This window comes from Hemiscyllium ocellatum, chromosome 10 (assembly GCF_020745735.1).
Source record: "Hemiscyllium ocellatum isolate sHemOce1 chromosome 10, sHemOce1.pat.X.cur, whole genome shotgun sequence".
Classification (NCBI taxonomy): domain Eukaryota; kingdom Metazoa; phylum Chordata; class Chondrichthyes; order Orectolobiformes; family Hemiscylliidae; genus Hemiscyllium; species Hemiscyllium ocellatum.
This window is the reverse complement of record NC_083410.1, coordinates 95528988-95551245: the sequence shown is the minus strand read 5'-3', so window position 1 is coordinate 95551245 and position 22258 is coordinate 95528988. Positions and strand designations below refer to the sequence as shown.

The following is a 22258-nucleotide window of genomic DNA, read 5'->3' as shown; positions in this document are numbered from 1 at the left end:
CACACATTCAATCTAATGCTACAGAGCTTCTTCCAGGTATTTGACTACAATCACATGCTTAGAATTGGGTACACTTAGGTCACTGTTTCAAATAACTTTCTGATCTGCTTATAAAATTACCTTCCCAGAACTAACCCATGTGCATCTGCCACTATTATATTTTGTGATTTGGATTTAAAATGCATAATATGCCCTCATCACACGCCATTTAAGGAACAGTGGAAACTCTGATTAAAGATGCAAGTTCCTACAATGATTTTCTAGATTCTGTGCTCGACCATTTTGATTATTTAGTTAGATTCATATAGCGCTTTTTCTAAAAATGCAGGAACAAATAGAACAATGTTCTATTTAGGAAAGCTAAAACAAAAAAAAATTGAACAGGCCTGCTTCAGGGAATACTGGAAAATCTGCTGCTGAATAATAAAACATAAACCAAGAAAAGCAAATATATATGTGAAATCAAGGAAAACATAGGAAAGTGTTCCCTCTCTCTAAATAAAGATGTTCTACAGAGAATTTGCCTGAAAACAGGATCCTATATTGAAATATAGCAAACATACTTAGTTACGTTGAGATATGTAGTGCTTCTATTTTATAATCTAAAGATCAGTATGATACAAAAAACAATAATGAAGAGCTCCGAACTAAAGTGTTCACACAAAGTTGTCATCTGGTTTTTTTTTACAATTCTGAGATTAATCTCTTAACTCCAGATAATGTGGAAAGAGATTGGCTCTTTTTTGAAATGTCTCGACAGCACATTTTGTATTTGTTCTTCATTCAGTAGCTGTGGTCATTGTAGCAGTATTGGTTGTGATTCATGTGACTGCTTGAATGTCCACATCTCAATTATCTCCCAAGTAGATAATAAATATTGCATCATGTGTATGTAAACGAAGGCTTTATTTTGGTAATTTGCTCATGGATTGAGAACAAATGTTAGTAATGCAAATTAAAGTTGTCAAGATTGTTTATCTCATCTTACTGTCTCCTTTAGAACTGAAAAATCCACTTACAGAGAAGTTTGACTGTTTACACCCCACAGAAGTGCATTTAAGTCTTCATTGGACAGGCATATGGACATACATGGAATAGTGTAGGTGGGATGGGCTTCAGATTAGTATGACAGGGCGGCACAACATCGAGGGCCGAAGGCCCTGTACTGCACTGTAATGTTCTATGTTCTATATCAAAGGAGAATTTATATGATTATTCAGCAGTTCCAGAACCTATTCTATATCAAATACGTATTTTAATGGAGGGACAATGCAAGAATGATTCATTTTGTATACTGAGTATTCCAGTCAATTTATGGTTCTAAAATGATGTGTTGGGAAGATCAATTTGAGCTGAAAATGTGTTGCTGGAAAAGCGCAGCAGGTCAGGCAGCATCCAAGGAGCAGGAGAATCGATGTTTCGGGCATGAGCCCTTCTTCAGGAATGAGGAGAGTCTGTAGAGGTAGGAAGAGAGCTTCTTCAAGGAAGGCATCCTTGCAAGAGGATTCGCAGTAGGTTAAAATCTCCTCGAAGATCAATTTGAGCAAGTGATATGATATTGCTTAGAATTTTCAAAATAAGCAAGAGTCAAATATCATCTTAATCATATACTTGTTTTCCACAGAGGGCATTCAAAGCTGCATGGAGGACAGATTTTGTTGAACTCTGATCTGGAACTAGATGAATCTATTTTGGAGAAGTTTGCATTTTCAAATGCACTTTCCCTGTCAGGTGAGACACAAAGATGTGGATGAACTTCTGATCCTACACATTTTTCTCATTATATCTTCACGATTATTGTGCATAATCAGTTTCAATGCATCACTCTAATATTCCAGAATATACCATATTCAACCAATTTTTAAATTGATATAGCATTGAGCCATCTGTATTAATGATCATCTTTAGGTGTAATATATTGCATTCTTCCCCCAAAATTCTTCTGCTTATTAAAATTACATTACATATGTGTTTTTGTATACTTTCTTTATTGCTGCAACTACGGTAGTATGCTGGAAATCAATTACTGATACATACTCAGTTATCACAAAAGTTAAAGTTTGTTTTAAATTCATGCAGAATTCACTAATTTACCTGTTTTCTAGGTCCAGGTTGACAGAAAACATGGATCAGGTTTCTGTACTAACAAGAATTACTATTTATTACATGTAACTAGATTTTAGCTATAGGTAAATAGTTATGAACTGTCAACATAAAACCTTACTGAATAAAACTCTAATCCCCTTAAAAGCTTCACTTTAAACACTTTAGACAAAGGCAAAAACAAACAGAAATATTATGGGTGGAGGGAAAACTGGAAAAGCATTTTAGTAGTCTTTGTTCACCAGATCTGTTGAATTGATTCTTGGGCTGATCAGAAGGTTGCTTCTTGGACTTAACTTTTAAGATACCTCCACTGGTTTGCAAGAGGTATAAGATGGCTGGTTCACTGATTAAAGTTCTCTGATTTAGTGACTAAAAGATGCAACTTACAGCAACTGCTGAAGGAAAGGTAAATGGGTTTTCTTCATGGTTAAAGAAGCTTGTTGCAGAGAACCGAGAAAGTTCATGTGCAATTGGAGACCTGATGGCTTTGCTATATCTTGTCCACAGCCCCAGATTGTTCAGGTACCTGACAATCAATCACATAATTGGCAGGCAAAGATATTTATCATTGGTAACTGACCATTAATCACAAAATAATCTGCTACTTGTTGCCAAACAATGCTCCATTTGTACCCAATTCTTCAGATCCAATACATATTGTCCCAAGACTGCTTAGACTAACAGTTGTGTACATGGTATTTACAATGAGGATCAGATTATATGTTTTCAAAACTGTGTCAATATCCTTGAAACCATTGGTTTTTAAAACCATTCTTTCCCCTTTTCAGTCCATAACTTTAAAAAAACACTAAAGTGACACATTCTTTACATGATGCAGACAGAAGTGATTGATACTTACAGAAGTGCTGTATACATACCCTAACCCTTTATACTTGGTCTCAGATACATAAACCACCTTTTTTTGCTCTTAACTGAGATTTGGTGACAATGTCACTTGTAGTAAGCAGGAAGTTGGACTTACTGAAGATCAAGCTGAGTTAATGGCAGGGGGAGTATAGGTTCCTGTCTCTGAAATATTAAAGATAGTTTTACAACTTCATTGCTATTTTCTGGGACTAACCCATAAGTCAACATATTTTTTGAATTTGGTTTCACTTACTGTCGTTTTGCAATCTTAAAGCTTCAAGAGTACACAGATGCATTGTTAATGATATGATCTAATGTTGATGTTACAAAATGACATAAATCCAATTTAGCATCAGCTATTATGTAGGAAATCTGCACAATGTTGCTTTTCATTTTTTTGGCTCAAATTTTATGCAAGTTGCTAAAATCTTTGATGATTTTAAAAGTTTCTAATTTTGGTTGCAGTAAAACTTGCCATCTGGGAAGTGTCATTGGATAACTTTGTTGAGTCCATTCAATTCATTCCTGAGGTGAGCAATGTAGCATTTTCCTGCATCAGATTGTCAAGCATATTTTAAATGGATCTTGAAATTGCAATAAAGCAAGTAAAATTTGGGTATAATTGAAATATAAATGAAACACATGCGAAAGCCCATTAGCTGCCATGGTTTCCACCTTGATTTGCTGGCATTAGCTGGAATTTATTAAATATGACTCCAGTCTTATTATTTATCCCTCACCTTCAAAGTATTTCACAGCTTCCTCTGAAATTCAGTGAACAAGTGCATTGTCATTTAACATATGGAGGGGGCAGGTTCAATTCTTGGTCATTACTAAGTTTGTCAGTCTCCATAAAACAGATTTTGAAGTGTTCGGATTGATCTTCATGTGTGCACAACTGATGAGGATAGAGTAAAACAGCACTGTAGGCATAGCTACACCAGCTGGATTGTAGCAGTTCAAGAAGTTTGTTATCACTTCTCAAGGGTAAATAGGGATGAGCAACTGATGTCGACCTCATCAGTGATGCTTGCATTTCATGAAAGAACTAAAAAAAAAGTAATTTGCACAATGGAAGAGATTAAAATGACTCTGTCAGGGCAGCGGGGATTACCGTGAATCAGCAAGGACAGGAAGCTGCAATTGCAGCTCAGATGTTTGGGAATGTGAGTGACCAGGAATTGGCAACCCTATGATGCAGGGCAAGGAAGGAGAAAGTAAAGAAGGTGAGAGGATGGTTCAGAAAAGGAAGAACTAAGTGGAAAGAGAAACACAACCTCCAGGATTGGGCAAGAAACCCATTCCAAATTCACTCTGCATTTATGTGTGTGGGGAAAATGGGAACATTTTGATGTATGGAATGAGCAAGGCACCCTTGCATCATACAGTATCAGGATGAAGTAGAAATCCACTCACCATTTAAATCTACTAAATGCAATATTTAGAAATAATTTATGTATTACACAGAGCAAATCACCTTTCTTTGTGAAAATCTGGACAAGTATATAGGTCCACCTAAATTTGTTTTCCTAATAATGAGAAACAGCCCAATCCCCTCATTTAATTATAAGTTTATCTCTACCTCATTTCCTGTGCTACATGTAAGATAGATCAAATTATTGAGGATTATTATAAAAGAAACAGCAATGGCTTAAGAGACGGCCCCAAATTTCTTGAGTTTTGTGTGATTGTAATTCTGTACTTTAGATGTAAATGTAACTTGTCAATTTAAAAGAATCTGAGTGCCATTAAATAAATCCAGCTACAGTTAAATATAGCCCAATTTCACCCAACATGTCAAGTTAGCATGTTAAACTGTGATATTTTTACTGAAACTTATAATATTTGTAAACTTTATCAATTCTGACGGTCAGATTCATACCATCAAAAGCTCTCTTAGCTTCATGACATTCTGTCTTTTTATTCAGATGCTAAAATCAGGAAAACAAGTGAAACTTACACGTTCTGAAGTCATGCAGAAAATTGGTGAACTGTTTGCCTTGAGGTAAAAATAACTTTGTTTACTTCAGAAAATCTACCACTAAACAGATAGGAGCTTAATCTCTCTTTATTTGTTTCTAAGTAATGCAAAAGGGAAGCGAAGATCATGAAGTTGACACTAATGTTCTATTATTAATATCATAACCTGATTTATCCACAGAAGCATTTAATAGCCATGTTATTGCACCATCCTTGATTTTAATTATCCCACATTGCTGACACTGCCATCACCATGTTCCTCACTTTCCTCCTTAAAATCTATCTTGGCCATATTTCAATGGGTGGCAAGCTTATCTCTGTGTTGTTTCTTAGTAGTTACTATTAAGATCCATACATTCAAACCAGCATTGAAGGGAAGTAAACTGATGAGAGAAATCATTAGATTAGGTATGAAATCTTCCAAGTGTCCTGCAGAAGTAACAATAAATCAGCCTTTATCATAAGGAACTTTTTCAGAAGTCTGGCAAGGTTAAAGATTTGAGGTATGATGGAAATCCAAAATGGGGGGCACAATGTATGGTAACTGTCCATAATCTATAAACTAAAACACATACAAATACAAATAGTGGAATTGTTTGTGTATTTTTTTTCAGGTTAAGAAATTATTATTATACCTTTTTTTAAAAAAATCAAAGAACTGCAGACGCTGGAAAGCAGAAACAAAAACAGAAATTGCTAGACAAAGCTCAGTGAGTCTTACAGCATTTTTGTAGAGAAAGCCGAGTTAATATTTCAGGTCCAGTGACCCTTCTTCAGAACAGATTACTATATTTTTTTTCTCTCTGCAAATTCTCTTTGTCTATATAGATAATAGTAACAAAATATTTTGTGGATATTAATGTTAGGATTCAGAATTTCATCCACTGTAATCTGCCTAATGTTTTCTTAAATTTGCCTCTTTCAGACATCGTATAAATTTGAGTTCCGATCTCCTGATGACCCCTGATTTTTACTGGGACAGAGAAAACCTGGAACAGCTCTATGATAAAACTTGTCAATTTCTGAATATTAACCGACGTGTGAAGGTATGTGTTGTCCTAGGAAATAGTGACAGGCTAAAATGTATGCATGTAAACAGCATAGAAATAACTCTGCTGCCAGTGGGGAAGCTGCACAGTTCAGCCACAGATATCCAAAACTGCATTCCCATGTGTCAGGAGAAATCGTTTAGAAGCGCCAATAAACTACATTTTTTATACAAAGATAACTGAAAATGTTCTACTTTATAAATGTGATAATATTTATTAGCATATGATGTTTGTGCTGGGCAGACCCTTGTATTTGCATAAATAACTATTAGGAAGTCTAAAATGAAAACCAAAGAAAGCATTGCATCTAAGTCTAACCATGGTCTAGAAAGATGGGTCTGGGTGGGTTACTTTAAGGGGTCCGTGTGGACTGGTTGGGCCGAAGGGCCTGTTTCCACACTGTAGGGAATCTAATCTAAAGGTTCCGATTGCTATTGGAACTGTATTTAGGCTTTTGTGATGAGGGAATCTAATGTGTAGTTATCAAATATGTATTATTGATTGTATGCATCTGATTCACACAATTTTAGAGGAGATTAACCCAGCCTAATATATACCATACTTTGGATTGCTTAGAGCTTGTCTGAATCAAATGTGGAAGTTTCCCTGCAGTCACAATTAAGGATTACTATCAGCATTAACCGAAATTTCACATTGTACATGGAAAGCATAGATATGATGCAACCAAAGATTGTTTATTTGCTGTCAGATTAGCTTTTCATTTATTTCAATAGGATGACCCTCAACTGAAAGCAGGTACAGAGCAATAATTTAGAAATTTGCCTAGAATTTGAGCTCATTTCATTACTTCTATTTTCACAAATATTCCAAAGGTTATTATTTTAACCAAAAGAATTAGCACTTGTAGAACTTACCTGTTGCATTGAATTGTTAGTCTGTTTTGAGTTTTTAAGTTTTTTTAAATATAGAAATTTCAGTACAGAAAGAGACCATTAAGCCCAGAATAAGCCACAATTTACACTGAATTTTCTAATTTTCATAATTTCTTCTGAAGAATCAATCTTGGAAGAATTTCTGGATCTATCTGTGCCATACAAAATTGTAAATATGATAAGGTGTTGGAAATTACTAATCTCGTTTTTTACTTTCTTGACTGACCATAAGCATCTTGTCATTCATTTTACGGATATCTAACACAGTCATGCAGATGTACAGCATGGAAACAGACACTTTGATCCAAACATGCCTGACCAGATATCCTAAATTAGTCTAGTCCCATTTGCCAGCATTTGGCCCATATGCCTCCAAACCTTTCTTAATCATAGACCCATCCAGATGTCTTTGTAACTGTACCAGCCTCCACCACTTCTTCTGGGGGCTCATTCCATTACATGCACCATCCTCTGCGTGAAAAAGTTTCCTCTTAGGTCCCTTTTAAATCTTGCCCCCTCTCACCTTAAACCTATGCTCTCTAGTTTTGGACTCCCCTACACTGAGACAAAAGACCAATGCCCGTCATAGTTTTATAAATCTTTATTAGGTGAACCGTCAACCTCTGACACTCCAGGGAAAACAGCCCCAACCTATTCATCCTCTCCCTATAACTCAAACCTGGCAACACCTTCGTAAATCTTTTCTGAACCCTTTCAAGATTAACAACATCTTTCCTGTAGCAGGGCAACCAGAATTGAACACAGTACTCCAAAGGTGGCCTAACCAATACCCTCTACAGCTGCAACATACCATCCTAATTCCTATACTCCATGCACTGATCAAGTGGACCAAATGGCACTTTCACTACACTGTCTACCTGTGACTCCACCTTCAACGAACTATGAGCTTACACTTTTCCAAAATGCAAAACCTCTTATTTATCTGAATTAAACTCCATCTGCCACTCATCAGCCTATTTGATCGAAGTGCCATTGTACTCTGAAATAACCTTCTTCACTGTCCACCACACTATGAATTTTGATGTAATCTGTAAACTTTCTAACCATTTTTCCTATATTCACATCCAATTCCTAAATGACAAACAACAGTGAACCCAGCAGCACTCCTTCAACCACCTTCTCAAGGGAATCAGGAATAGGTAATACATGCTGATCACTTACATCCTGAAAATTCATTTTCAAAATACATTTTATGAATATCTCTGGTAACCTCCAAGACTGTTGACATTTTACACCTGGAAAATCAGCCTGTCAACTGTTAGAAGTGACCCAGGTCAAGAAAGTACCTCAACATTCCTGGAACCATCTCAACAACATACCTGAACATGAATAGAGCTACATGCATCCTAGAAGATATACTTAGTGTGTTTAGGATAATGGCATGGTTATTTGAAGTATGCAGTTGGGTAAGAGAAAGTTGTGATTCTGGAGAAAGAGCACAAAGATGATGGCGCGCAGCATGTGCTGGTTGCTCTTCAGCAGAAAGAATCTAAAATTGTACACCAGTTTCATTCATTTAGAGATAGCAAACAGGGGTCATTTGCACCACCATCCATTGCTAACCTGGAAAGTTGAGAGCAGTGGTGATCTTGATTATCAGTAGCAGTACTGACCTCCAGTGGTGTAGGTTGACCTTGTTACAGATGACATGGCTTAACAATGAGTTGAAGTCTGTGGAAGGAATTGTACTCAAGCATTGCCAAGTAGGATGCCAAGGTCTTCAAAGATAGTGGCATAGTGAATACAGGAAGTGCAGCCCTGATACCTACTAATCTGTATAACCACCTTTTAATCATATATGACATCAATCATGAAACAGTGCAGTCGGATCACTTTAAAAACTACCTTTATCGTTAGTTTTACCTTGTCTAGCCAATTCACTTGTAATTTTGTTTTCCCCTAATTAGCAGTGGCAGTTTGTATTCTAGGAATTTCGTTTTTATGTTTCCTCATTTATGTTCCTTCAGCATTGCTGAATTCTTGTACATATTTCATCTGATAATTTTCATTCTGACAGTTTTGCAGATCGAATTTAGTTTTTTTTCCTACGTACACTATTCATACATGTTCTGACATCAAGAAATTTTTTTATTTACAAAGCACTGACATAAAGATCAAAAAGCCATCATCTCTTTGAGTTGTTCACTTGAATTGGAGTTATATGGAACGGGTTATATGGGTTGCTGTTCGGAGTGTTGGTTTGGACTTGTTGGGCCAAAGGGCCTGTTTCCACACTGTAAGTGATCCAATCTAATCCTCACTGACAGTTGCCTGAGGCGGGATTTGAACCCGGGTCTCTGGCACTGAGAGGCAGCAGTGCTAACCACTGTGCCACCGTGCCGCCCCAGTTAGTACTGAGTTAAACAAATTTTTTTGTGACAGAAGCACATAATCATGAAAAGGTGATTCAAGGTCAGATTATTTCAGCCAGCAAACAGAGGAAGCTTTCATTCTGTATATTTATACTGGATTCAAAGCCTGGAGCCAGAGGTGAAAGGACAGATTGCTGACCTATGGTGCCACAAAAACTCATCCCACAAAGTTGATGTTTCTATTTATATTCAAAGTTCCAGTGTCATGGCACACTGAATAACTCTGAGTAATTACAATGGAATAATCTGGTTGAAAGGTTCACATAATGTCGAAAGCTACAAGGTGACAACACTACAGTCATTTGAATCTCAAATCATGCTATGTTTAATATTTACACTGTATGTAGCCGTAATTGTAAGGGACTGTTTCATTTTCTTTGAAGCCCATATTTACACAAGCAGTACCAGTCAGATTGGATGAGAATTAAAGTACTGGTTTGCTCCTCACTGTTAATGCAAGGTAATACCTCTACTATATAATTGTTACCTCATTTGCAATTTTAGTAGAAATTAATCTAGCACCCAAGCATGAAAATGCTGTAGAGGGAACACACTGTAGAAGACAAAAAGTGCTATCAATAAATGGGAAAACATGCTTCAATTGAAATACATCTAAAACATGCCCGATGCTGTAAACCTGAAATAAAAGTAGAAAATGCTGGAAATGCTCAGCTGATGGGGAAACTTCAATGGATAGAAAAAATACTTAATATTTCAGGGTGATGATTTTTTATAAGAACTGGAAAAAATTACAAACTTAAACAAGTGCAGAGCCAGGCAAAGGAGGCGGAAGTGGGGTTGAGGGGCGTGTGGAGAAGAATCTGAGATTGGGTGAAAGGCAGAGGTGATTAAATGGAAAAAAGGAAGGTAGTGCAAAGTAATGGGACAAGAAAAGAAGCAAAGGGTCCGCGAGAGTGTGAATGGTAATTGCTGTCTGAGATACTGTGAGCAGTGGTTATAATCGAAAAGTGTTAAACTAAAGCTGAATGGAAATGATTTGCTGAAAAATGAGCTTATGTCAAGTTTCATTAGAGCAATTTAGGAAACTCAGGATAGAAAGGGGCAAATAACTAAAATGGCAAGTGACCAGAAATTTGGGTTCATCCTTATTGACTAAATGATGGTTTTCAGAAAAGCAATCATCCATTCTGCATTTGGCCTCCTCAATTTAGAGGGGGCTACATTGTGAGAAATCAATAATGTATCCTAAGTTGGAAGAAATAGAAGTAAATTGCTGTATCAGTTGGAAGAGGTATTTAGTGCCGAGGACATCTGGAAGGAAGGAGATGAAAGGGCAGATGTTGCATCTCCTGGATTTGCAAGGGAAGAAGAATGTGTGTTGTGAGTGAACCAGGGTGTTCAGAGGAGCAACCTAGCATAGGGATTTTTCACTTTTCTTCCCTGTATCCCATATACATTTCAGCGACTCAGTTTCTTCAAAACTATTAAATTCTTACATTATTCCAGTTCTGATAAAAGAACATTGAGCTAAACTATTAACTTTTATCTTGGCTCACTGTTAATTGCTGACTGTTGCTGTTTATCTTTAATAATATTGACAAATGTTATTTGAACCAAAGGAGATGCTTAAAGGCTTGTCCATAGTGATGAAGAGGCATTTGCAAATCTTGAGGTGTTTTAAAGTCAAAAATAATTTTAGGAGTAAATATCGATTGCCTTATTTTGAATCAAACAAATTATGAAATCATTCTATTGCTTAGAATTCCTTTTATAAAGTGATGATGCTAGTAACTTGGGAAAGAGATCATGACACTGCTTCTAATATAAAAATGAGTAATCGTAGAAAGGATAAAACACATTTTCTAAATGAAGAGCTAGAAACAGTGAAAATCAGAAGATAGTCTTATAGTTGTACAGCATGGAAATAGACCCTTCAGTCCATCTTCTCCATGCCGATCAGATATCCTAAATTAATCTCGTCCCATTTGCCAATATTTGATTCATATCCCTCTAAACCCTTCCAATTCGTACCCATCCAGATGTCTTCTAAACATTGTAATTGTGCGTGCCTCCACCACTTCCTCTGGCAGCTCATGCCATACACGTAACACCCTTTGCGTGAAAATGTTGTTCCTTTTTTAATCTTTCCCCTCTCACCTTAAACCTATGCACTCTAATTTTGGACTCCCTTACTGTGGGGGGAAAATTACCTTGGGTAATCACCCTTTCCATGCCCCTGATGATTTTATAAACCTCTATAATGTTACCCCTCAGCCTTTGACGCTCCAGTGCAAATAACCCCAGCTTATTCAGCCTCTCCCTATAGCTCAAACCCAAAAGAAAAGGTGGGTGGAAAACAACTGTGGCTGTAAGAGCTGCTTTTTTGTTTAGGTTTTTTCATTATTGGAGCTGATTTCCTTTATTTCTTGGAGCAGTAATTGCTGTTTTTGTAAGTTTATGCTTTGATTTGGAGCTTCAAAAAAAGTCAAAAACAACGATACTTTAAACAGGAGGAAAGAGAGCACAGTAGGCGTTTCGGGAGAGACCATGTGGAAGGTCAGAGAAAGGCTCTAGAGTTCCACAAAAAAAATTTTTATAAAAGGCACTTGAGGTCCATATTAATTTGGTCACTAAAATGTCATAAACAGGTATAGTTAATTATTTCAAAGTCTAATGGAGTGTAAGCCTTTCTCTCTGAAGGATTGGAATACCAGGATGGAAGGGTTGAACTTAAATGGTCAAATTTTAAGGTGATTGGTGAAAGAACTACCTGTATATGTGGAAAAGGTTTTTATACAGTGGGGTGGTTACTATCTGGAATTGATTACCTGAAAAGGTGGTGGAGGCAGATTCAGGTGCCTTCAGTCCAACCAATCCATGCCAAATATAATCCCAAAGTAAAGTAGCCCCACCTGCCTGCTCCTGGCCCATATCCCTCATAACCTTTCATATTCATGTACTTATCCAACGTCTTTTAAACGTTGTAATTGTACCCGCATCCACCACTTTCCCAGGAAGTTCGTTCCGCACGCGAACCACCCTCTGTGTAAAGAATTGGCTTCTCATGTCTTTTTTTTAAATCTCTCTCCTCTCACCTTAGGAATGTGTCCCCAGTCTTGAAATTCCCCATCCTCGGGAAAAGACAATTACCATTATCTATGTCATTCATTATTTTATAAACTTCTATCAGATGGCCTCTCAGCTTCCTATGCTCCAGTGAAAAAAGTTGCAATCTATCCAGCCTTTCTTTATAACTCAAACCTTCCATACCCGTCAGCATCCTTCCTCTAACTGGGTGAGCATAACTGTACACAGTATTTCAGAAGAGACCTCACCAACCTCAATATGACATTCAACCTCTGTACTCAAAGGACTGAGTAATGAAGACAAGCGTGCTAAATACCTTTTTAATCACTCTGTCTATATGTGATGCAAACTTCAAAGAATTATGTACCCGAACCCCTAGGTCTCTCTGCTCTACAACACTACCCAAGGGCAGACTGTTAATTGTGTAAGTCCTACCCCTGTTTGTTGTATCAAAATACAATACCTTGCATTTATCCAGGTTGACCTGCGTCTGCCATTTTTCAGCCAATTGGCCCATTTGATGTTGTGCATACCTGAGGAAGCATGTCTTGACCTCAGAAGAAGTACCTTAGATTCAACAAAACAATACGTAGACTCTCCACAAACTAGGATAAAAAGAAGTTTTGAGTTCTAAAGAAGAGTCATACTGGACTCAAAATGTTAACTCCCTTTCTCTTTGAGACCTGCTGAGTTTCTCCAACACTGTATTTCAAATTTCCAACATCCGCAGTCTTTTGCTTGAACAGAAACTAGGGTTTTTGTATGAATAATGATAAACCTTTTCTTCTAACTGGAAAATCTAGGGGAATCATAAAATTTTACAACACAGCAGGAGGCCATTGACCCATCTGTATTGGCTCCTCGTTGTCCAGCACTATCTCTGTTGCCCACTAAGTTAAACACTTTCAAATATATCCAGCTCTCTTTTGGAACCTCATATGGAATCCGCCTCCAGCATTTTCCCAGGTAGCGCATTCCAAACCCAACTGAGTAAAGATGTTTCTCCTTATCTCACTCCCAGCTCTCCTGCTGCCAGTCTTCAAATTATGAACCCTAGTTATTGATATACCAACCAGTGGAAACATCGTTATCCTGTCAAAATGATTCATAACTCTGAACACCTCAATCAGGTCACCTCTTAATCTTGTTTGCTGCAAGGAGAAGAAACCAAATTTCTCTAAAATCTCTCATTCCTGGTATCATTCTAGTAAATTCCCTTGGCACTGTCTCCACGGCTCTAACATCCTTCCTTAAATAAGGTACCAGAACTGAATACACTCCTCCAAATATGTTCTGACCAATGATTTGTAGAGCTGTAACATTACTTTCTTACTTTTATATTCTGTGCTTCTATTTATAAACCCAAAGACCTTATTCTTCTTTACAACTGTTTCAACTTGCCTGGCCATCTCATAGAATTATGCACATGAACCTCTCTGTTCTTCAGCTCCTGTACTCCTCTCAAAGTTTTACTGTTGAACCTGTGTTGTTTCTCTGTGTTCCTTCTATCAAAGTGCATCACCTCACATTTCTTTGTGAGAAATTGTATCTAGTCAAGATGTTGGAGCCAAACCTTTAGTAATGAACCTTATTGAATGGTGCAACAAGCCCAAGGGGATATAAGGCCTAGTTTTGTTCTTGTGTTCATAATTTGGATTGTTCAGGAAAAGCTGTAATATTGAGTCACTAAAGTATGAACATTTTCTGGATTGGATTTTGGTTTTGTTACACCATTTTCTATATTTGCACATAAGGAAAAGGGATACGATAGTATTCTTTTAAAATGATGCAATACTGATCTTGTGGCTTTCAGTATTTGTATAATATATTGGCTGGAATGGTAAATATTAAAACTCTGCTTTGGCTCAAAATAGACGTTGGAAAAGCAATTTGAAGTCAGATGGGCAATTCACGGTGCTTCTGATTTTCCCATGATTAATTTTAATGACAGAGGTATATCAGCAGCGTTAAAAATATGCTGACCTCAAAGTTTGTGAGAAGATTTGTAGCTCGGGTGCTCGTTGTTGTGGTTCTGTTCGCCGAGCTGGGAATTTGTGTTGCAGACGTTTCGTCCCCTGTCTGGGTGACATCCTCAGGGCTGCAGTGGCCGGTATATTGGGTCCAGGTCGATGTGTTTGTTGATAGAATCTGTGGATGAGTGCCATGCCTCTAGGAATTCCCTGGCTGTTCTGTTTGGCTTGTCCTATAATAGTAGTGTTGTCCCAGTTGAATTCATGTTGCTTGTCATCTGCGTGTGTGGCTACTAAGGATAGCTGGTCTTGTCGTTTCGTGGCTCGTTGGTGTTCATGGATACAGATCGTTAGCTGTCTTCCTGTCTATCCTATGTAGTGTTTTATGCAGTCCTTGCATGGGATTTTGTACACTATGTTGGTTTTGCTCATGCTGGGTATCGGGTCCTTTGTCCTGCTGAGTTGTTGTCTGAGAGTAGCTGTTGGTTTGTGTGCTGTTATGAGTCCTAGTGGTCGTAGTAGTCTGGCTGTCAGTTCAGAAATGTTCTTGATGTATGGTAGTGTGGCTAGTCCTTTGGGTTGTGGCATGTCCTCATTCCGTTGTCTTTCCCTTAGGCATCTGTTGATGAAATTGCGGGGGTATCCATTTTTGGCGAATACATTGTATAGGTGTTCTTCTTCCTCTTTTGGCAGTTCAGGTGTGCTGCAGTGTGTTGTGGCCCTTTTGAACAGTGTCTTGATGCAACTTCTTTCATAACAGTACACAAACCAACAGCCACTCTCAGACAACAACTCACCAGGACAAAGGACCCAATACCCAGCATGAGTAAAACCAATGTAGTGTAACGATCCATATCCATGAACACCAACTAGCCACGAAATGACACAATCAGCTATCCTTAGTAGCCACACACACAGATGACAAGCAAAATGAGTTCGACTGGGACAATACTACTATTATAGGACAAGCCAAACAGAGAACAGCCAGGGAATTCCGAGAGGCATGGCACTCGTCCACAGATTCTATCAACAAACACATCGATCTGGACCCAATGTACCATCCACTGCAGCGGACAGCTGGAACTGACAACCGGAAGCAGCAGAGACAAACCACTATAAATGCCAGAGGAAACAACACTGAAGTGCTTCACAGGAGGCTCCCAAGCACTGAGGATGTCATTTCAACAGAGGACGAAACATCTGCAACACAAATTCCCAGCTTAGCAAACAGAACCACAACAATATGCTGCGCTCTCTGCGCAGTTAAGCAATCTGCAATTTTGTGAGAGTTTCATATGCAATGTTGTATAAAATAAATTGCAAAAGCCCCATATGTTAAAAACATTTTCTGCTTTCATGACTTAATATTAGACATACATTCATGCTGAATTAAATCTAGAGTGAACCGTGGTCAGGTGAATATGCCTTCAGGATGCAAATCTTTTGAACCCTACAGGTGATTAATGAAAAGCTACAGCATTGTACCGAACTAACAGACTTGATGAGAAACCATCTAAGTGAGAAACATGGACTGCGCCTTGAGTGGATGATTGTGATCCTCATTTCTATTGAAGTAGGTCATTCAACTGCTAGAACCAATCTTGTTATCTCATTTTTCAGGGTCATCAGTTCCACAGCGTGGAAGTTCAGAACAATCAAAAGATAACTACTGTTAGAGATCGTGCACATCTACCTATAACTCTTACATTTGCAATTTCTGTTCTTTGCACGTATTAGGTGAGGGTTATTTGAAGAGTAGGCAACTTTTAACCTTGGCTCTCTGTTGGCACCGTGCATTACTATGTTGAGTGTAGCATGAGCTAGACAGAGCTCTCGTCACTCCAGCCCTTTGCACCAAACTGAAGAGTATTCTCTAATGCACCAGTGTGTAACTTCCTCTTTCCCACACCAGCTGTCCTCCAGACCTTGCCAAGAAACAATTTCAGTGGTGCCAAATTTTTAGCAGAACCATGAATAGTTTGAGGTGGGTCAAACTCATTTCGCTCAATCCCTTCAATCAAATTTGATTTCATTACGAAATTCAGACAGTAGTGAGAGGAGATTTTCATTCAATCAATCTGGGCTAAATTTTAAACCTGGTAAATGTGTTAAATGTGCTCATTTACATTTTATCTTAATTTTTACTGCACATGTAGATTATGGTGTACCTGCAAGTAGACTATTGTGTGCTTACAAATTAGCAATGATGATATCTTGTATTAAAACACATTCCTGTCCTTTGTACATATGTCAGACATTGAGATTTGGCATGTTTTATTTTTAAAGTTTTTAGGCCCATATGCAACATTCCTACTAATATTTTTTCTCCTGTATGAACCTCCAGGCAGTGACTTCCAGAACCAGAAGTCAATCTGGGAACGGTGTCAGCACGCCAATGTGCATGGACCCTTAGGGTGTTGGTGAGGCCACTCAGCATAGAGGGAACTCTGCCAATATGTTGGTTTTGCAGAGTATCCTTTTTTCATAATTGAATGATCTTTGTAAAGGGTGTGGCCTTAAAACTGTCAATGTAAAATAATATCAAATACAAAATATTTAATCGTAAGAAATGCAAATATTAATATCATTCCCTTCCTTGGTTTAAAAAAAACAAAATGGTACTATAGGCTTCAGGCATCAAGCTAAATCATAAATTTATTAATCTATGCAACACAGCATAACTTTGCTAATGGCACAGAGTCTCACTACTCTAGATAGTAGATTAGGACTCAGGCAAGTGAAGTGTGCTTTCCATCTTCCAGCCATTAACCCACACAAATACATTAAACCTTATCTTGGTTATATAACATGCCAACTGTCAACTCTGAAGATGATGATTATGAATTTCATGCAAGAGAACAGTTTATATTTAAAAAGTAACGTGAAGGGTAATTCCCAATCCCAGCAGGGAGCATTGCTGACAGGAAAGTGAATTGGAGGTTACACTTATATTTAAATTGCCCTTCGAGCATGGCTTCACCATTGGAAGTTACTGACAATATAGTCAGGTTATTTGAATTTCTGAAACAGATTCAATCATCACCCATCAGCCAAAATCAAGGACAAGCAAATTCATGACCTTTTGCTGGTAATTTATAGAATTTTATGGGCCAGATCATTTTGGATTGTACTGCTATTTTCAAATTCCGAGCATTACTGTTTTTCTACTAAATGAATGATAACGCCTTGCTTGAGTTGTGGCCCATAGTAATAAGGGAATAGGAATAGGCCACTCAGCTCCTTAAACCTACTCTATTATTTAATACAACCATGACTGATTGATTGAATACTTCAATGCTCTTTACTCACCCCCTTCTCATGCCCCTGCATACCATTGGTAATCACAAATATATCAAACTCTATCTTAAACACATTCAAAAACTAACCTTGCACAGCCTTCTGTGGGCAAGAATGCCAAAGTTTCACAAACCCAATAGTAAAAGAAAATTCTCCTCATCTCGGACTTAAGTGACAGCCCCATTATTTTTAGGTTAGGCCCTTGGTTTTACTCACCCCAGCCAGGAGAAACATCTGACCTACATCTATTCTGTCTATCCCCTTTGAGTATTTTATAGGTTCCAATAAGATCATCTCTAATTCTTCAAAATTCTAGAGAATACAGTTTGTTCAATTCTGCTTCATAAGATAGTCTCACCATTCCATAACAAGTTTTTGTTGCACTCCCTCTATAGAAATAGTATCTTTCCTGAAATAAGCATACCCAGAGTACTCCAGACCCAATCTAACCAAGCTCCTGTATAATTAAAGCAAGACTTCACTATTCCTGAACTCGAATCATTTACGTTAAAGGCTAACATTCCATTGACATTAAAATAATCAAGGGTCAAAATGCTAATGTTAATTACATTTATTAACATTGTAATAGAAGGTATGTCGATCTCCTTTTATATAGTATTCCATGGTAGTATTATATTATTTCAGTTGTTTGACAAGTTTGGTACGATGGGAGGATGAATATTAATGGAGCATGCTGTGCCATTAGCAAGGCATTTAACAAGCATTGAATTGAGAAGCATGTGGACAGAAGTATACAGGAGCTGCTAAATTTAAAAGTAGCTTAATGGATAATGTCATTTTCAAAGCAAATTATCCCCCCATTTAAAGTTGTAATTATCAGCAATTGGTAAGTGAAAGACTTGAGTATTTTCAGTTAAGACATAGACAGTAGAAAATCTTATTTACCCCCAAGAACAATTAACTTAAGTTGCTTTCCTTTCAAAATGAATGTGCACTTTCTGATGTTCCTCAGACGATGTTGATGCATCTAATAAAGTTACACTTTCGTTGCTGAAATTAAAAGCAAGGACCGAGGACAAGATTTTCAAACAAATTGTAGCTTTTAAGCATGCTTTGGCATCCAATTTTCAACATTTACTTGAGATTTTTAGTCCAAGCACAGAAATAGACTATTTGGGCCATTATACCTACCCCACAATTGTGACAAGTGTGCAGTTATGTTTTGAATTTTGATTTACCACTCTTTCCCCAGTGGAGAGTTAATATGCCCACATGTATGTGGCTTGGAGGTAAAGGTACACACTGTGTAGTTTTCATTCTGTGATCTTCAGTCCCCTTCAATGATTCCTCACTGGGAGAGTAGAACTGCTCAGTTTTGTATGCTTCTATATGAAAAATAATCATTTCAAACATCCAAACTGTTTTTTTTTCTGTAGCACACAGCGAAGTGATGCAAATACTTGAAATCTAAAATGAGAACAAAAAAACCCAGAAGAACTTCTGAAGAAGGGTCACTGGACTTGAAAAGTTAACACTATTTTCTCCACAGATGCTGTCAAAACTGTTGAATTTCTCCAGCTATTTCTGTTTTTACTTGTTTCACATATCCAGCAGTGCTTTATTTTACTGTAAAAACTAACTAACATCTGTAAAACAAAAAAAGAAAGAGATACTGTTTCAGGTTAATGGCCTTTCAGCAGAATTGAAGGAAGATAAAAAAGCAAGAGTTGTTGAACCAGTGGAAGGGAGTGGATATGGTATATAGGAGAAATTGAAGCTCAGTGTACACTGGAGGCCAGGGAAGATTAGATAACAAAATATTTCATGATGTAATGGCCAAAAAGAGTGGTAATGGATCTAGCAAAGAGCTTATTGCTCTGAAACATTAACTCTGCTTAGCAAATTTTGAGAGTTTTAACTCTATTTTCTTCACAAATGTTGTCTGACCAGAGTTGTTCTAGTTTCATTTTTGTTGACTTTTTGTCCTCTGACCTGTAGAGCCACTGGCCTTTCTGGTCACAGATACGGGGAAGAAGGAGTGCCTAGTGTCAAAACACTAAGTTGTGAGGAAAGCTTGGAAAAATTTTACAACCGTGACTGATGTGCTGCATACGTTATAAAGCATTTTGGAATGTCCTGCAAGTGGGAAATGTGCATAAAGGTTGAAACTATAAGTTTGTCTCAGCCTTGCAGGAAGGCAATAGAGATGGAGCGCATTGAGCTATTTAATATATTTAAAAAGAGGTGAATTGAAAACATAATTCTAAAGTAAACTGACTGTAGGATAAAACAGTCAGCAAAAGCTGAAGATACACATTTTAACAGTAGCATCATGAAAATTATCACAAAAAGGGTGGAAGGTACATGGAACAGTCTTTTGGATAGACTAATCATGGCAGAACCCTTGGAGTTACTTAAAAATTCTCTGAATCCTCCATTGGGAAGGGGAGTATGATCTTCCTGACTAAGAAGCTAAGTGCATCAACTTTCGTGAGAATTGCACAAGCACATGATTTATGGAATATGATATTTTGTGAGATCAAGACAGTTAATTAATTATCTTTTTCTTTCTTATGCAGGTCTTGTTTGAACTTGCACGTGTTATTTTTTAAGTCAGTTTGGAAGACAGCAATCAAAAATCTTTTCTTCAGGTGGGGCATATAGAATATCCTCCAGAAGGCCTTAGTGCCACCCGATTGCCAGATCATTGTGGAATGTCTGCATTTTTCTCAATTCCGTTTCCAATCTATTCTACTCATTCAGAATATCACATTGCACCCATTAGTCGTTTTACCCCTCAATTAGTGTTGTACGTAATTTCTGAAACAGATATGTATAATGGAAAATAAGCAGAACTATTTTATTTGTTAGTTTAGTTCAATCATGCATTAGCTAAGACTGAATAAATTCGAATTTGTAGCAATGTTTTTTGACAGAAAATGTTTAAGATTGGTATGTCACGCAGCAAGGACACTATGATACCTGTGGAAGCAGGGTAAAATATTCTTGTGCATCTTTTGGGGGAGAGGGGAACAACGTATAGGCTATTATTTTAGAAATCTGGAACCTAAGGATTCACGAAGCTTCCTTCGGCAATACTTCCCAAACCCACAGCTACTACCTTTGAAAAGGATAAGGTTAGCAAACATGTGGAATGTAATTAAGCAAACAACAAAACATTACCATACGAGTTAAAACAGTAATACACTGTACAATACATGAACAGCTTATTTCTAACAACCAGAAGTAAAATGTGGTCACCACAGGTAATACACTGTGATCAAATACCCCACAATCAAGATAGCTACACAGATTTATCTGCAACTCCCTCCAGACGTTCATGACACTGGTCATCAAATCTTGTTAAACTTTACATGTTCTTTTAGCCATTTGGTCTTGAAACTACCCCTCCACAGCCATTTCATCACTGACTGCCTGAACAACTACTGCTGCTCTGGTCAATCAGCCTCCTTTCCTAACTAGATGCTTCCTTGGACTCTGAAAACTGTCCTCTCTAAGAGATACGAGTTACCTTTCACCAACAGCTAGTTTCTTCAAGGAAGATCAGTCCACAGGTTCTTCCTGAGCTCTAATCATGCTCTGTGGTGTGAAGCAAATACCTCTTAAGGGCTTTTCAATTCTGACTCTCAGCTGTGCTGATTGTTAGTGGCATCTGGCATCTTGTAAGCCATCATGACTTCCAGGATTTTTTTCTAATCCCTGACTGCAATGCCTAGCTGCCTAATAACTCGTAGACTTGGTCTGAGTTTTAACAGCACAGAGTATCCAACTTAATTACATAACTGTGGTTTCGTTGTACTCCAGAGAAGGTAGCTAATAATCAGCACTTACAACATGGAGTTTGTTATCTGTCTGTCTTTTGAACCACTCTTCAATGACCCCTGAACTGTCCTGAATGACATATTGTAAACCCTGCATAAGCCTCTCCTGTGTTGGGCAGAGTTAAATGCTATCACCTAGAAACTTTGCAAACTGACTGTTCCATGAAATGTTACCAGTTATAGATTGTTGGCTTTCCCTGTACAGTAATAAAATGGAAATAATTAGAAGATTTCATTACAACATGATTAACATGATAAAATTCTTAGGCAAGTTCTGAATCAACTTGACTTGTTTATCACAGCAGAGAGAATATGTTTTTATAAAATGACGAAGTAATTTAAATGAAAATACACACTAAACTTTTCATATCTATTTAGAATTCCTCTTGAGTAAAAGAGACATGACAAAGTATAATAAAATAAATAGTCTCCATTGTCTTACCAGACCACAGGGCTGCTCTCTCATTAAAGAGAAATGACTGGTGGTTGTTTAACCTGAGGATCACTAAGCCTCAGGTATGGTTGAGAAGGAGAGTCCTTCTGGCAACCTCAGTCAGTGCAGGAATTGAACACATGCTGTTGACGTTACTCTGCGTTGCAAACCAGCCATTCAGCCAACTGAACTAACTGATTCCCCCATGTGTACTACAGGAAAATGGGCAACTTTATTAGTATGTAATATGCCCTGCATCATTTTTTCCTCCCAAAACTACTATCACATGTTTTAATGTCATCTAAGTTATTTGCTTGAATACACTCTGCAATATTTTACTTCCTAGGCAGAAGGATCTGCAGACACCCTTGTCAACTTTGATAGCTCACAAGGGTTTTCTTGAAGTTCAATATCTGAAA

General features: G+C 37.6%; 1 protein-coding gene across 3 annotated transcripts in view; it reads left to right on the top strand.

Annotated features, from left to right (window-relative positions):
* Positions 1-21731, top strand: part of rmnd1 (required for meiotic nuclear division 1 homolog) — a 70270-nt gene extending 48539 nt beyond the window's left edge. For all 3 annotated transcript variants that reach the window (XM_060831057.1, XM_060831056.1, XM_060831055.1), the window contains 6 exons: positions 1625-1731; positions 3439-3503; positions 4902-4978; positions 5879-5999; positions 15763-15879; positions 20144-21731. In XM_060831057.1, the coding sequence (XP_060687040.1) occupies positions 1625-1731; positions 3439-3503; positions 4902-4978; positions 5879-5999; positions 15763-15879; positions 20144-20176 (520 nt within the window). In that variant the 3' untranslated portion in view covers positions 20177-21731. The remainder of the gene's footprint in view (positions 1-1624; positions 1732-3438; positions 3504-4901; positions 4979-5878; positions 6000-15762; positions 15880-20143) is intronic.
* Positions 21732-22258: the final 527 nt, after the last annotated feature.